Source organism: Dermacentor albipictus, chromosome 4 (genome assembly GCF_038994185.2).
Source record: "Dermacentor albipictus isolate Rhodes 1998 colony chromosome 4, USDA_Dalb.pri_finalv2, whole genome shotgun sequence".
NCBI classification, from domain to species: domain Eukaryota; kingdom Metazoa; phylum Arthropoda; class Arachnida; order Ixodida; family Ixodidae; genus Dermacentor; species Dermacentor albipictus.
The window spans coordinates 105,603,545-105,620,134 of record NC_091824.1 but is presented as its reverse complement, the minus strand read 5'-3'; the positions used below and the strand labels follow the sequence as shown (position 1 = coordinate 105,620,134).

Here is a 16,590-nt window from a genome sequence, read left to right as displayed (position 1 = left end):
CCTGGCAAAAAGTAATACTTAAGGCAATTTTTCTAGGCCGAGAGAATGTTACCAGTAAATCGCGTCTTTGCCTTTATTTCTTATCCAGATGAGTCTCGATTATTTTAGTAACATCAGTGTAATAATGCTTTCTCTGCTCAAATGTGTTTTTTCTCGCAGGCTAGATAGAACCACGGTCGAGGACTATGTTCTCGGAGACACAAAAATTAAGGTGCCCAAGGGCTGCGCCGTTATCGTCCCAGTCTACGCATTGCATCGTGACTCGGAATTTTTTCCGAACCCTGAAGTCTTCGACCCTGACAGGTAAAAATAAAGAAAAAAACGGAATGATGACAGACCAATGCGGCAATACAAGGGCCGAGATAAGGTAGCGGTTCTATTTCAATGCTGTATTTTTTTTCTTTTGCGCTTTGCCAGTGGTCCTAGAGGCGCTACGCCTACTTTATCACCAAGACCAGCAGGCCGTGAACCGTACATGATAAGAACGCAACAAAATAGAGGGAAATACATTCTTATATTGTACCATTCTAGATAATAATTTGAATAGATCAGCACGATCTCTTCGAGGTATTGTTCTTGTTTCCCATATTGTTGTCTCAGCGTGTACCTATATTTCTCTCTAAAGACAATACTTTCTCACCGAGTTATGGCCACGTTTCTGTATAGTGTATACATGTTTCTAGACTTTTTCGAGGGTTGATCCCCAAGGTTGTGCACTTTAACATTTGGACCTTTAGCCTGTGTACACGCAGTTTAAAATTTTGGGCCGATCCCGAAGGTGGTGCACCAAAAAAAAATTAAGCAGTCCGATGCTTCTCCTACTCCCCTCACACGAGGGGCCATGCGATAGACTCACGTGCGCAAAGACTCTGCCCAATTCTCTTCTCCAGCTCGCTCAGGTAGACATTGCCTTCGATAAACGTCAGCTAGAGGCTGCATCATCTTCCAACGTTTTTCTCTGTTTGTTTTCTTTTTTGTGTGTAACTAAATAAAAAAAGAGGAGTCGTCGCGACTATGGGGTGATTAAGCCTTCGTTTATAAATTTATTTGAAAAAAATAAACACATGTATAGTCTGTACCGGTAAAACACTTCATGTACATTGTTGCCGCGTTATTGGCAAACGCACGAGCTGCCTAAATGTAACAAGCGGTTAAAGCGATACCGTTTCCTACAAAATTACTGCAGGAAACTCTGGCGCTAGTTCATGCCGAAGTTGCAAGTGTGGCGGGTAAAATATCAGAAGGGGAATGGTTGCTAGTGTGTGGATTTACTTAACTCTCGTCTTTCGAGCTTCATCAGGCTGTGTGGCCTTGAAAATTGGTCATCTTCAGCTAAATGTTGCTTTGCAATTTCTGCAACTTGCAATATATATCCTTGTGCACCAAGTTCTATTACTTTATTACGTTTAGAGAAATGTGATTTCTCGGAAACTTACGAGGAGAAAGCGCGATGAATAACTGCACAAGAACGTCTGATGCCATAAGCGGGAAGGTTACAGGCAAATACAAGTACTATCCATCATTATTTTATGCGAAGCATATTACGAGGGCTCAACCCAGCTCCTCAGGCGCGGCGGTGACCATGAAATCACGTGACACCGTGACGTCACGACAGAGGAGAAGTGGCTTTGGCTCAACTCTTGCAAGACGGGCTGGGTGGGAATCGAACCAGGGTCTCCGGAGTGTGAGACGGAGACGCTACCACTGAGCCACGAGTACAACGCTTCAAAGCGGTACAAAAGCGCCTCTAGTGAATGCGGTGTTGCCTTAGAAACGCGCTGTTTCTAAGGCGTGCGTCTCTTGCTCAGGCGCACATTTCGTTGCCGCGCCGAACGCTGCTTTGCTCGACGCTCACCGCGTCCAATGCGGGGCGCGTAGTCGCTGCCCTGTAGCCCATTGTCTTACACCCCTTGGCGGGTCGACGGGAACGCTGTCGCGTTCCACTCTTGAAGGCGAAGAAGTAATGCATGAGTTGTTTCTTCGTCTAGCCGAACCAAATATAGCCAAGCAACAGCAGTTCACCAGGCTAAACAGTGGTTCAACAACTAAAATAAAGGCTAGTATGCTTCGCATCCTGGGCTTAACCTTACCTAAGCCACAGCCATTTTTTTTGTATATAAACAATCATGGTGCCAGAGTTTCTTCTAGTAATCTTTGTAAGTACAGTACTTAAAATGCAACGGCCTGAGAAACTGTTTATAATGCATCCTGTGCATCCTCTCGCGTGCACTCAGTGCTCACTCTCTCCCTTTCTTTCTCTTTCTTTTCCCCCCTTTTCCTGACCTCCAGAATAAGGTAGCAAACTGGATGCTCGTCTGGTTGACCTCCCTGCATTTCTTTTCCTTATTTTCGCAATTATTCTCTCTGGTTAGAGCCACGGGGAGAAGAGTCCCAGTGTTGACAAAATCCATGCACCATGTCCAGATATACATATATGTTTCATCACACAGAAAGTATGAGCATATAGTGAGCGAATACGTGTACTTCACTGGGTCATGCGTTCCCGTAAAAATGAATGACGAATGAAGGGGTAGGTGCACTTTTTATTACTTTCTTTTCGCATGCAGGTTCAGTGACGCGAACATCGCCTCCATTAAGCCCTATTCGTACCTACCTTTCGGGGCTGGGCCCCGGAACTGCATTGGCATGCGCTTCGGATTGCAAGTCGTCAAGTTTGGGATTCTGTACGCTATTCGTGCAGTGGAGTTTGTGCGCACGGAGAAAACAAAGGTTGGTGGTAAAAGTGCCGTGACAAGCCAACTTCCGCTTATTTTGCTCAGCTGAGATACGCAGAACTAGTTCGAACTATGGTATCTTCTAATGACATGCACTATCCAACGTAGAGTATTATTTAAAACTTATGTCGACTGGTCTGGTGTGTGATTTGCACATGCAAACGATTCTTATAAGATTACGAAGCGCGAAGCCGGAGTTCTACTATCTTGATTTGTGACTCAATATTGAGATGCTCAAAACTGTCAAGCCTTTTGCTCGCGGCAACTCTCTGACAAAGACCACGTATCGGGCGGCAGCGGCCTCTACCCACTATAGCTAGAGGTACCATCAAAAGCGCTGGTAATTGCACTCTTACCTCACTGACGAACGCAAATGTTTTAATATACACTCGGCAGCACCTCTAACGCGACATGTAACTTATGTAACTTATCTAACGCGACATGTAACTCGCACATATCGTATCGTTGGAAATATAGCTTTCATACTTCTCGTAAATAATTCTACACAAACGGAGCATTACGACAGTTTATACGCTGTCCAAATCGGCCTATATTATCGGCTGCCCTGTACGGGGAATACACAGGGTCTTCAAAGTTAAAGCAACAGCAATCTTAGTAAAAACGAGATGCTGGCTAAGCAAGATCAGCTTGCACTGGCAGTTCATGTGCTTTGGCGGACACAATTTTCGCTTACACTTAAAGTAAACAAATGCATAATTATGAACAAATTATTGATTAACTTCTTGTTATCACAATTTATGGTATATGTTTATACCCGAAACCTCAAGACAATCGTATTTGAAAACAACTTTCCGTTACGTGATTCTCGCGCTAGTGTTTCTATTCCGAGATATTAATATTCGACTTTGACATTCAGTCAGCTAATTTTGCATTCACTGCGTGGATCTCGATATGCTACTAATTCAAGCGTCACCGTTGTTTTGGACTACGCAGGGATTCTCTACTGATGATATATCGGTTGTACGTTCGGCCTATAAACGTATTCAGCTACGTATTATTTTCCAGTGGCCCCGCTTGTAAAATTAAACCCTTCGCAGATATAGAAAGAGGAGCTCACGCTAATGCCTTGGGCTACCTAGATTCATTGCCAACATTGATTGTTATCTCTCATTTGTGTTTCCGATGGAATAATAATTGGTGTCCCTCGAGATAATTTGGAGCGCGTTTTACATAACTGCGCTGACCGTATTCCGCCATTAAACTCTTATTTACACAGGTCTGGTCTATCTTCGTCCCCTTTGTGGCATTTTCGCAACGTGCCTGAATCTATTGAGCATATCCTTTTTCTGTCCTGCCACCAAAATGCAAGACCAAAAAAAAAAACGTTTTCAAAGTACCATTTCACCAACTTGGACTATCACTGACTTCGCCAGCCGTTCTCTCCCTTGGGGCGTCTCCACTGGTATTCAGCAAAGGGATGCTTTTCTTACAATGTCCAACTTTATTAGGGACGCAAAACGATACGCTTAATAATCTTTCTGGATGATCTCCTCGTCCTTTCTTTTTTCTTAATATTGAATTATTTTGTCTCAAAATTTATTATAACATTTTTATCAGTTCTACACCTTTTTCTCTCAGCCACGCTCTAATATTTGAAGTTTTATTTTATTTATTACAACTGCAGAGGGCCTTGAATTCAAGCAGGTGGGCAATTTTGAAAATGACAGCCATAATACAAAAAGCGAGAATGGAAACTATTTCGATATTAGTGTAATAACATATAATAAAACAAAACAACAATGGAGTCTTTCAAAATTAGGCTAGTAAGATGTAATACAACAGAAGTTAATACAAAACAACGGAATCTGTTTCCACATTAATGCAATAATATAGCTCTACAACAACAGAGATTCCGATAACAATAAGATTCCAATCTTATTTAAAAGAATAGTCAGCTCTTCCACCCTATGAGAAAGGACGACCCACGAAGCTGTGGTGTGTTTTACCTCAATCGACGCATCTATGTATATATAGGTATTACGCTCAACACGTGTCCGGCTCATACCTGGGTTCCGTGGAATCTGCCGATAAGGTTGCGTAGGCGACTATGACGTAACCACAACGCACAGCGCCCACTGGTGGTAGTAACAGTCTGTAAGGACGCAGGTGGCCGTTAAACGGAGCCTCGACGCGAGCGACGGTATGCGTTGACCGAGGCGCAATCAAAGGAGTGCACGAACCAAAACACGTTTTTTTTGTCATTTGCGATTGAGCATACTTCCTAGTTAATTAGTTGAATGAAACTTGGAAGGATTAGACTTCTATATTCTAGCATACAAACATGGGGCTCTCCTTTTTCCTCCCTTAAAAGCCCATGTATTGACAGCAGACGGGAATTCCACAATATTTACAACTTCACTGTGTACTACGTAATTATGAAAAGTAGATAAACTCCGCGTAATGCTGGACTCGTCTAAGCGGCTAATTGTCTTATAATGTTTTTTCGGGATAGTTTTCATAAAACAAGAGTTACAGCCGTTTTCTGTAACTATACTGTCTCCGTAGACAGCTATGTATTGACAGTAGAAGGAAATTCTGTACCGTTTACAACGTCACTGTGAGCTAGCTAATTATGACAAGTAAATGAAACTCGACGTGATGGTAGAGTCGTCTTAGCGAACAATTTCAGTACAATATTTTCCAAGATATCTTCATTAGATTGAGAGCTACACAGCAATCGCGAGAAACTGGAGACGAACATTTTTCCGTGTCGACGCAACGCGTAGACGGACGGACATCGAACATCGCCGGAGGGTAGCTATATACAGTTTCACTGTAAAACACTTGTGAAACCGTCTGTCTTTTCAACACTCTCACGTATCGCGTATGAGCCATTCTTGGGAAACAAGAAAATGACCCCATCGACGAAAGTGCCGTCCCAGCGCTTGCTATAGGTGTGATGTGGTGTCGTTTCAGCGGGTGATACCGACGAAATCGGAGGAAGGTCGAGCTTTGCACGGGATTGGCAGGCGCGAGTTCTAATGTGACGTTTGTCACGTGCCGGAAAACCTGGTACGGGTGAAATCAACCTCTCGCAAAGGCCAAGTCGCTGTGACGTTGTTCAAGGAAGGGCCACGTCATCAGGGCTTGGATGAGTGTCACAGTGGCAGGCGTCGGAAACGTGTCATTGCTTTGGTTACATCTACCAGCACAAATATGTTGACCATACTGACGCAATGTCATGTTACTCTTTGCTCTAAAATCACTTTTATCGTAACTTCCCCGTCTCTTCTCTCTCTTACTCCTGTTATTTTGCATGTCTTTTACAGCAATGGGAAAGTTCAGGTGTCCACAGAAAAGTGACACAGTTCTTGCAATGCCCGCGTACTTTTCATTTCCTATTTGCAGCAATTTACTATTACCTTATGCAAAAAAAAGAGGAGTCGTGCAGACAGGACACAAGAGTAGAGAAGTGGACAACACGAACGCCGACTATCAACGGGGCGGTGTATCAATGAAAGGCTGATGGAGCATAAAAGGCCGTTAACCGGTGGATCGCCTTCTAATCTTTCCCTGCATTGCCAAGATTGTAACTGCACGCCAGAGTTAGATGAATGCGCGATATTGTACAGGCATATGAATGAAAATACGCGTCTTATGGTAGAGGCATGGCATATCTGTAAAGGTGGAAGTGCGTGCGTGAGTCAGCCTTCGATTACCTTACATAAGGAAGAGATTAAGGGCCTTAACAATTATCTCTCACGTAGACCGACACATGTACCCGACTGACAAGTGGTGATATCATTCCTGAGCTTGGGCAGACGAGTTTTGTGTCTTCTCTCTTTTTTCGCCTCAGTGCTCCCTTCAGTTGATAGTTGGCGTTCGTGTTGTCCACTTCTCTACACTTGTGTCCTGTCTGCACACCTCCTCCTTTTTGCATAATGGATCCTTACCAACTAGCTCAACTTTCTGTCATTCTTACTATTACCAGTGCTGCTAATAGATATAACTTGCGCTTGTGCAATTTTTTAGTGTTTTGATCAAGCATAAGCAAGTTATGCAATTGGCATTAGAAAAACCGTGATCACCATCGTGTTCATGCGTCGCTATATAGTGTAGATTACTCACTATAGATCATTTGTTTGGAGACTATTGACATGTGTGAGAATACCGTTTCCGAGAACTTGTCACTTATGTGCCGTGCGGTGAAGCTAATGAACTCTACCAGGTACACATAGTTCTGAGACCGGCATATCTGCGTAAATACGCTGAAATCTGATGATGTCATGGCGGATGCAGCACCTGTCAGAGATTTATGAAATCGCTACTCTTCATTTTTTCATTTGCTGGACTTTTTCAGGTTCCACTTCAATTTGAGACAGCTGCAGTCAGCGTGTTGAAGATAAAGGACGTCACTATTGGGATACGAAGCCGCGCGCATTGATAACCATTGCAGCGGGCTTGATCTTTTTGTTCAAGTGGAGTTTGCGTTAACCCGCGCCCTTCTGCATTAAATTTCGTAGGCCTATTTTGTTGACCTTGTCGATACAATATTTGGTGCAGTAACGAATAAACAAATGCTCGGCAGATAAGTGGCAGCATTGAATTACAATAAACTATATGAAAGACCTAACAGCCGCAATTGAAACAGTCACGCCGAAGACCATAATACATACACATTACTACAGCAGTGGTTCTGCCGTGAAGTAACTGTAATTGTGCGCATATACGTATATGGGTATGTGCACAGGCCTCAATTTGCGCTGTTGCGTCTTTCGTATATGTGAACTGGTTTACACAGCAATAAGTCGTTCTTGAGTGTGAACTATAAATGTCTGTTATGTACAGAGCATACGCGTATTGTGCTTCCCGGAGTGTTGATGAACAGCTGTTGTGGCTGTTCAGAATAAGAAGGTTGATTTAATTTCCGGCAAGGAGAAATGCAAGAGTACTGGTTTCTATGTATTTTTGTGTGCCCTGAATCTTTTATTCAACGAAAAATAAATAAAAAAAGAAAGAGAAAGCACTCGTAAATTGAGCTCTAATTATGCAAAGGGAAAATTGTAAAAAATGGTCAAAATCGTCTGGAGTCCGTTCCCGTGGGTCACAAAGACCGTTTGTGTTTTAAAGAGAACACTCACGTATATAGCAAGATGCCTGAGACAAAAAACATCTGAAGTATTACCGCGGTTGAAATATTATTGTAAAATTTTAGAGGATATTCTGAACAATGTGTCGGTACTAACGCCGAAACTTGAAGGGAAAAACTTGTACGAATAGTCGACGTCACCGAGAGTGCCACGTCGGCGGTTCGCCTAGGGAGGATTCTACGCACGGTTGCGCCAGCGCGTGAGACTAAAACCCCTTAAACTTCGTAAAGTAGTGCCACGCTTTGAAGAATGCCGCCTCATCCTCGCGCGCTGTGGCCGAGGCCAACCCTCCGTCGCTATTGGCCTAATAGCATCACGTGGGCCCTCGCGCCGTGCATCAGCACCATTTTTGCTCGAGAAGCGTCTAAGGAGTCCTTTGAACAAGTCAACTGTACACTGACAGATAAATAATTACGCATCATATTTAGTTCCGTGCCTCGGATACCCTAATGTGGGAGTTTACAAAACGAAATAGCGTGCTTGGTGGAACCATAAGGTTTTCTTTAATCCCTAAATATTCCAAGGATCTATTGCTTATTATCAATATAATTATTACATCATCATCACCATCAGCCTGCTTACGCTCACTGCAGGGCAAAGGCCTCTCCCATACTTCTCCAACTACCCCAGTCATGTACTAATTGTGGTCATGTTGTCCCTGCAAACGTCTTAATCTCATCCACCCACCTAACTTTCTGCCGTCCCCTAGCTGCTACGTTTCCCTTCCCTCGGAATCCAGTTCGTAACCCTTAATGACCATCGGTTATCTTCCCTCCTCATTACATGTCCTACCCATGCCCCCCATTCCTTTTTCTTGATTTCAACTGAGATGTCATAAACTCGCGTTTGTTCCCTCACCTAATCTGCTCTTTTCTTATCCCTTAACGTTACACCTATCATTCTTCTTTCCATATCTCGTTGCGTCGTCCTCAATTTAAGTAGAACCCTTTTCGTGAGCCTCCAGATTTCTGCCCCGTACGTGAGTACTGGTACGACACAGCTGTTATAACTTTTCTCTTGAGGGATAATGGCAACCTGCTGTTCATGATCTGATAGTGCCTGCCAAACGCACCCCAGCCCATTCTTATTCTTCTGATTATGTCAGTCTCATGATCCGGATCCGCGGTCACTACCTGTCCTAAGTAGATGTATTCCCTTACCGCTTCCAGTGCCTCACTACCTATTGTAAATTGCTGTTCTCTTCCGAGACTATTAAACATTACTTTAATTTTCTGCAGATTAATTTTTAGACCCACTCTTCTGCTTTGCCTCTCCAGGGCAGTGAGCATGCATTGCAATTGGTCTCCTGAGTTGCTAAACAAGGCAATATCATCAGCGAATCGCAAGTTACAAGGTATTCTCCATTAACTTTTATCCCCAATTCTTCCCACTCCAGGTCTCTGTATACCTCCTGTAAACACGCTGTGAATAGCATTGGAAAGATCGGATTTCCCCGCCTGACGCCTTTATTGGGATATTGCTGCTTTCTTTATGGAGGACTATGGTGGCTGTGGAGCCGCTATAGATATCTTTCACTATTTTTACACAGGCTCATCTACACCCCGATTCCGTAATGCGTGCATGACTGGTGAGGTTTCGACTGAATCAAACGCTTTCTTGTAATCAATGAAAGCTATATATAAGGGTTGGTTATATTCCGCACATTTCTCTATCACTTGATTGATAGTGTGAATATGGTCTATTGTTGAGTAGCCGTTACGGAATCCTGCCGGGTACTCTTGTTGACAGAAGTCAAAGTTGTTCCTGATTATATTCGCCATTGCCTTAGTAAATACGTTGTAGGCAACGGACAGTAAGGTGATCGGTCGATAATTTTTCAAGTATTTGGCGTCCCCTTTCTTATAGATTAGGATTATGTTAGCGTTCTTCCAGGATTCCGGTACGCTCGAAGTCCTGAGGCATTGCGTATAGAGGGTGGCCAGGTTTTCTAGAACAATCTACCCACCATGCTTCAACAAATCTGCTCTTACCTGATCCTCCCCAGCTGCCTTTCCCCTTTGCATAGCTCCCAACGCTTTCTTTACTTCTTCCGGCGTTACTTGTGGGATTTCAAATCCCTCTAGACTATTCTTTCTTCCATTATCGTCATGAGTGCCACTGGTACTGTATAAATGTCTACAGAACTCATCGGCCACTTGAACTATCTCATCCATATTAGTAATGATATCGCCGGCTTTGTCTCTTAACGCATACCTCTGATTCTTGCCTATTTCTAGTTTCTTCTTCACTGCTTTTAGGCTTTCTTTTAACCAAAGCAGAGATGTAGGCCTGAGCTTTAACTTGCTCTGGTCTGCTACTCTACACTAGGGAGATGGGGAGAAAAATGGCTGATGAATGATGATGATGATGATGATGATGATGATGTGAGGAAGAGGTGCGTGTATACAAGTTCACAACGTTGTAGCATCTCTAAAGCCGCGCGTCCAGTTCCGTGGCTAGTAGGAAGGCTATAGCGGTACTTGTCATCAGGGCTGCGCTGTTTGCATTAGGCCGAGGACCTAAAGGAAGCTCGTCTGATAGCGGCCTCTTATCGACGTTCGCGATGGAAGAGAGTGCGTACGCGGTACGAACGCAAAATATATGGTGAAGTGTTTCTGGTAAAGATTGCTAATCTGATGACTGAGAAAAATGTCAGTGCCCGAGTCACTCTGGCTGGATACACCTTAGAATAAGTCGCGGCTGCTTCAACCTTAAAATGTGCTTGTACGTATAGATGAGTTTTCGAACACATTTACTTGTGAGCCTGTTGCGAAGCTTGTTATGGACATTTACCGGTAAGGGCCAGTTTAAGTCTCAAATGGCAGATTGCGAAGGGATCTGCAGCAGCCCAGAAGTCATACTTGATCACTGCAAAGGCCACTGTCACCGGGGGGCAGGATATTCTGTAAGAGGCCACAAGCTGTATACGACTGCATACAGTCGTATACAGCTGAGGTACGTTTTCGAAACGAAACTGAAAGCATATAATGAAAAGACTTGAAAACTGCGCTGCCGTTTTCTCGTCGTCGTCGTCTCTTTATTACCGCATGCTCCACAGCAGAGAGGATTTTAATGTTTTCTTCCCGCTTTCTATATGCCGAAAAAAAAAGGGGGGGGGGGAGGTCCCCAATCTTTACGTTTTTTTTTCTCCAGCCCTTACATCTGTAACATGACGTCATGCCGGCTATCTAGAGCATTCCTGTGGTGGCTGGACATAATGCTAGCTAATAAAACAAAACATGTTCCTGAGAGGCACACCAAAGAGAAACACTGTTAAAGCTTGAAACGTGTTTGACGAGTCCGTCCATGCTTCCTGTTATGCTGTCATCATGTCGCCGTTGTTGTGTCACCTCCTCTCTCAAACTCATGATTAGCCACATAAAAACAAATAGTTGCCCACTACATCGCAGTGCATCGAACTCATGCCTCTGTGGCAATATGCAGTATTGGGCAATTGAACGCGCTAACCACTGCGTTCTCACGCGTGCTTTTACTTTTTTCTTTCTTTTTTTTCTTTCTTTTTTTTTCAGCATAGAACTATACTGTCACCAACGCAGGGTGAATTTTATTTACCCAACACAAGTGTACTATAGTGGAGAGTGTAGACTCATAATTCGGGCAAGCGTTTAGAAGTGAGACCTCTTGTATGGCCGCGAACCGACGCTAACAGTGGACACTGTGCTTCCGTTCGCCACAGCTTCAACTAGCGATTATGTCCGTGATGCAATCGCCCATGCCGGCCATGCTCGCCAACTTGTGCGCGCTCGTCTACAAGTGTCTCAAGGCAAACAGAAGCAACGCTACGACCTCCGTCACCGTGATGTCCATATTGTGCTCGGCATACTCGTGTTGCTTTGGTCACCATCCCATAAAGTTGGTCTTTGTGAAAAACTGCTTTCCTGTTACACAGGGCGATATCGCGTGCTCCGCCAAGTGACCGATGTCACCTATGAAATCGTTCTAGACGCGCCCACTACGTTCTCCGCTGTGACAACCAGTGACATTGTCCACGTCGCCCAACTCAAGCCCTACAACTCTCCACGCGCCTAGGATATTTAACAGCACCATGAGGGCGCTTTTGCCGCCGGGGGGGGGGGGGGGGGGAGGTAGTATTACAATATCGTCGAGTGATGCTCAAGAGACGAGTCGCCGCGAGAACGACGATGAAGTTGGTCGGTGCCCCTGGCGCGAGCGAGTGTCGGCCTGGCTGCCTGGCTTCATTGTAAATAGCCTGCATGTAAATTGCCTCTTTCGTCTGCGTCTTTCCCCATGTGATATATATATATATATATATATATATATATATATATATATATATATATATATATATATATATATATATATATATATATATATATATATATATATAAGCAGGCTTTTACTTGCAAGGCAGGCCTTGTTGAGAAAAGGTGTTCAGTGTATCCTTGGCGCTTATCAATTTGCGCAAGAATTTGTGCGCCACTCAGTCTGCGTCAAGTAGCCTGGGTACGCCTAATTTAAAGGTTACAGAGGAGAAGATACTGTAACCCATGAAGCCGGTGTTGCGTGCATATCAAAGTTGTCTTTAAGAATGATGGCGTTGTCGGCTGTGAGAGCCCGCTGCGGTCACAGTAAATGAGTTCAGAGCAAGATTAATTACCAAGGGCACTGTGTATTTACGCACATTTCGCAAAACAACAGGTGGCGCTTCGCCAACAGAATCGTATACTAAAGGTTGCTGGCGAAATTTCTTCCTGACAGCATACTGATGTTCATCGAAGGTGCCCATCGTATAGGTCGAAATGTCCTGCGTCAGGTTCGAATGTCCGATCTCTTTCGTATCCCTACAACAGTGCCATCGATCCTCAGAGTGCCAAGGCTTTGTTTGATCTGCAGAGGAACCTGCAAACAACAGAACATGCTTGAGGTAAAGTGTGCGCTGATGTTTTATTGTTGTCGTAAGTGTAGCACGCTTCATCTCTCCTTTGAGCCGGTTTGAAGAAGAAGCTGAAGTAAAAATATTAGGTGAAATCCTTGTGCACATAGCAAGCAGTTACCCATAATAGAAAACAGTTGGTAGGTTTGGTTTCGTTTGGTTTCCTTCTATGGACGCATGCACGCTACAGAGAATTGGCCTAACGTCGTATGGAATAAGAAAAAAAAAAAGACGTTTAGTTCTGACTGGAAAGTTGACAGTATACGCTTAACCTCTTTCAATTGGTCAATGCATCTTGCAACTTCCTCGTGCGCCATCGCAAAGGCTTTCCTGAGTTTCCTATTTACCTTCAGTAAACGTACGTAGGCTGTATGAGTTTTAAAAAGCGGACAGAATGCAAACAGGATAAGCACCGAGTGCGGCAAAGACAACTTGCAAACGAAACAGCACGAAACGCAGCCTTCCTTTTCCCTATGCCGCTTAATTTGTTTCAACATATATGATGCTCGACGCTGTCAGCGCTTAGCTAACTGTGTCTTAGTTTGGCACCGAAACAAACAATTCTCACCTTCGTTTTTTCCGTGGGCACAAAGCAAACTTTGTGCACGGAATGTAGGAGGCAAAGCTTAATTGATTGCAAAGCCAAGCGCATGCCGATGCAGTTCCTCGGTCCGGCCCCAAAAGGAAGGTATGTGTAAGGCCGGATAGATTCTACGTTGTCATCGTTAAACCTGTAGGCAAGAAACAAGCCATGGTCAGGCGTTTAGCACAAATGAGTGTTCCAATGAAAGCTGTACGAGCGTGTCGACCCATTTGCCATCGAAGGCGTGGTTCACATTGTTTCATGCAACGTGTCAACAGCGCAAGTCAGTGCTCTAGCTGAGCCCCAGTGTTATATAAAGTTATTCAAGTTATATCGAGAAAAATCACAGTATTTAGACCTCATCCAAACACTGAAATTAAGATCATATTAAGTGTTTAATGTGCTACAGCGACTGTTTGCTGATCTTGACACAGCTGTGGAAAATAAAAATTATTATTAAAGCTATGGTAACTCTCGTGGCGTGTATCAATCAGTTCATTTTTCATCCCCAGAGGAATAAGGCAAACTTACGTGCACCGTGTGTGCCTAAGCGCATTATATCCTTTTACCATCACTATCATTTCCAGCTTAAATATGTTCATTTTACGTTTATAGAATTCATATTAGCATTTCTGCCAATAAACTCCCTGTTTTCTAAACTATCCGTTCGAAAAGTCCGAACCCGGCAGAGCTTAAGCTCCCAATGTAATCAGCTTTTGATGTATATTAAGGCGAAAGACTTACGTGGCTCGTTGCAATGGCTCATACTGAAAAAGAGCGGCGTCTAGTCCAGTGATGCAAAAAACAGTGACGCAAAAGATATCATCATCAGGAATGGCTCATACCCGACAAGCAAAGTTGCAATGGCTGAATATGAATGAAGAAACGAAAGAAAGAACGAAAAAATAAGAAAAAAAGAAAGACATAAAGAAAGAAAGAAAGAAAGAAAGAAAGAAAGAAAGGAAGGAAGGAAGGAAGGAAGGAAGGAAGGAAGGAAGGAAGGAAGGAAGGAAGGAAGGAAGGAAGGAAGGAAGGAAGGAAGGAAGGAAGGAAGGAAGATGAATGGAAAGAGAGAATGAAAGAACCTTTTTCTTTTGTTCTCAACGACATTCAACGACATATATGCGAGCATTAGTGTTCGCATATGTCATTGAATGTCTGGCGCTTATGCGCCAGACATTCAACGTATGGCGCTTGAACGTATGGCGCTGAACGACATTGAACATGGAACGTATGACATTGAACATATGGCGCTTATGCGAGCATTAGTGCTCGCATAAGCTCCATACGTTTATTTCACACTGTGGCTCGTTATGTCTTGCAAGAAGTTTGACCACTCCGATCGTATAACTTGATGCATTACCACGTGTGCAGCAGACTTTCGCCTTAGCGTGTTACAGGAGTGTAACATGCGGCCAAATTTTTTTCTCGCGCTGACACAGTGCATTACCTATCTGGACGGAACTGTTCGGGTTCTGGAAACACTTCCTGGTCGTGGTGCATGGCGTAGATTGGCACGACCACGGGAGACCCTTTGGGAATCTTGATCCCTGTGTCGCCTAAGACGTAGTCCTGGGCAGCGCACCGCTGAGTTCTGAAACGAATCACGATATTGGCTTTCTGTGACAAAACTGTAAGTTAGACGTGCGATCTCAAACTAAAAATGACCGAATGACGTGCTTAGGCCAGCATCACCTTGGAACGGCGGGGAGCATCCGCAGCGTTTCTGACACGACACATTGCAGGTACTTCAACTTGGAAACGACGTCAATGCTTGGTTGGGGACCCTGTGCGAAAGATCACAGAATCACGCGTGATCTCATGCACCGACAATAGCTAGGGGGAGAAACTTCAAGGCCCGAGGAAATATAGGGTGAACAGGAAACTGCCTTTCATACTGAGTTGTCAAGGGAACGAGATAGCTACTTCACAGCCTCCAATCGTCCGCACGATTTGATTGAGGATGGGATTGAAGGATGTGATTCGGCCATCGAGTCGTCTAACCACGTTGTTTATTATGGGACGACAGTAATATTCAATTTGTGACAAGTTATGGTCAGATGTTGCTCGTCTGGCCAATGATGAAACTTACATGGGTCTCAAAACATTCGTCGGCTTCTTTTCTGAGCCTTTCCTGAACCTCAGGATTCAGCGCCAAATAGTATACAGCACCGGCCATAGTTGATGAGGTTGTGTCTTGTCCGGCAAGGAAAAAGACCAGGCATTGTGCCAAGGCTTCATCTTCGGTAAGAGCTGCATGTGCAAACACTGCCATGACGTACGCTGCGATATGCGTGGCACTCAGTAAATGGCTGGCACGTGATACCATGCATATGACAGTGACTGATGTAATACATCATAATGGCACATGATGAAAAATGGCTGTTAACGGGCAAAGCACCGTTAATAATGGAGTAATATCACAGACTACGCGTATATCGCGGTCTATATCAAAGTCGCAAGCACTAAGAGCTGTCGCTTATCAGTGCATTTAAATACGTTTACTTCATCTGGCTCCCAGTTACTCCGGCGTTCTGCATATGCTCGATTCATACTGTACGTCTATAAGGGACCTTTCTTTTACTCTGTTCAGAAGTATTCGTTAAGAGACACGAATGAAAAATCCTCAGTTAAAAGACCCGACACCAGCTAGTTCTCTAAAAAAGCCTGTGTGCGGGCCTATATGAGTAATAACAGCAACTATTGTTATAATTAATGCTATAAAAAGCAGTCTACTGTTGCACGTGGCGTAATGAGAGTAGCAGCTGCAAACAACGTGAAAAAGCTCTGCAAATTACCTGTATCAATTAACTCGCAGCTGCTTGCTGGCGGATATAATATACCTTTATTATACTGAAGCGTTAGCAATTATCGTGGAATAACGTAATCTACCGAATTTGTGGCCATACCGTTCGACAACGACTTCGCTTCTGACTTCGTTTCCGATCCTACATCAAACAACTTGCTCTCTGCGTCGGTTGAACTTGCTGCTGCTGTTGCGAAGCGACCTTCTTTGGCTTCTATCATGAGTTGCAGAAAGTCTTCTATGCGCTGCAACAGAGATGTGTAACAGAAGCTTAATGTGGGCATTTTGAAAGTTTGTTGCAGTAAGTGGAACGCAGAAGGTTTTAGGTACGTCAGACGCTTGCCTCCTTGCGCGGAGGTTTGTTCATTGTAATAAAATATTTGATGACTGCGAACCACTGCGCTCACTGTCACCTTTGGAGTTTTGATGCAAGCTAAACT

The 16,590-nt window shown here is 44.0% G+C and overlaps 2 protein-coding genes across 3 annotated transcripts in view; one reads left to right on the top strand and one right to left on the bottom strand.

The window, feature by feature from the left end:
• Positions 1-7,224, top strand: part of LOC139059226 (cytochrome P450 3A15-like) — a 32,982-nt gene extending 25,758 nt beyond the window's left edge. The window contains exons 12-14 of the mRNA XM_070537354.1: positions 160-303; positions 2,568-2,730; positions 7,057-7,224. Of these exons, the coding sequence (XP_070393455.1) occupies positions 160-303; positions 2,568-2,730; positions 7,057-7,140 (391 nt within the window). The 3' untranslated portion in view covers positions 7,141-7,224. The remainder of the gene's footprint in view (positions 1-159; positions 304-2,567; positions 2,731-7,056) is intronic.
• A 5,253-nt stretch (positions 7,225-12,477) lies between these two features.
• Positions 12,478-16,590, bottom strand: part of LOC139059222 (cytochrome P450 3A24-like) — a 108,047-nt gene continuing 103,934 nt past the window's right edge. For both annotated transcript variants that reach the window (XM_070537350.1, XM_070537349.1), the window contains 6 exons: positions 16,254-16,395; positions 15,437-15,597; positions 15,040-15,131; positions 14,795-14,938; positions 13,330-13,492; positions 12,478-12,727 (listed from right to left, as the gene is read on the bottom strand). In XM_070537350.1, coding sequence (XP_070393451.1) covers positions 12,638-12,727; positions 13,330-13,492; positions 14,795-14,938; positions 15,040-15,131; positions 15,437-15,597; positions 16,254-16,395 — 792 coding nt within the window. In that variant the 3' untranslated portion in view covers positions 12,478-12,637. The remainder of the gene's footprint in view (positions 12,728-13,329; positions 13,493-14,794; positions 14,939-15,039; positions 15,132-15,436; positions 15,598-16,253; positions 16,396-16,590) is intronic.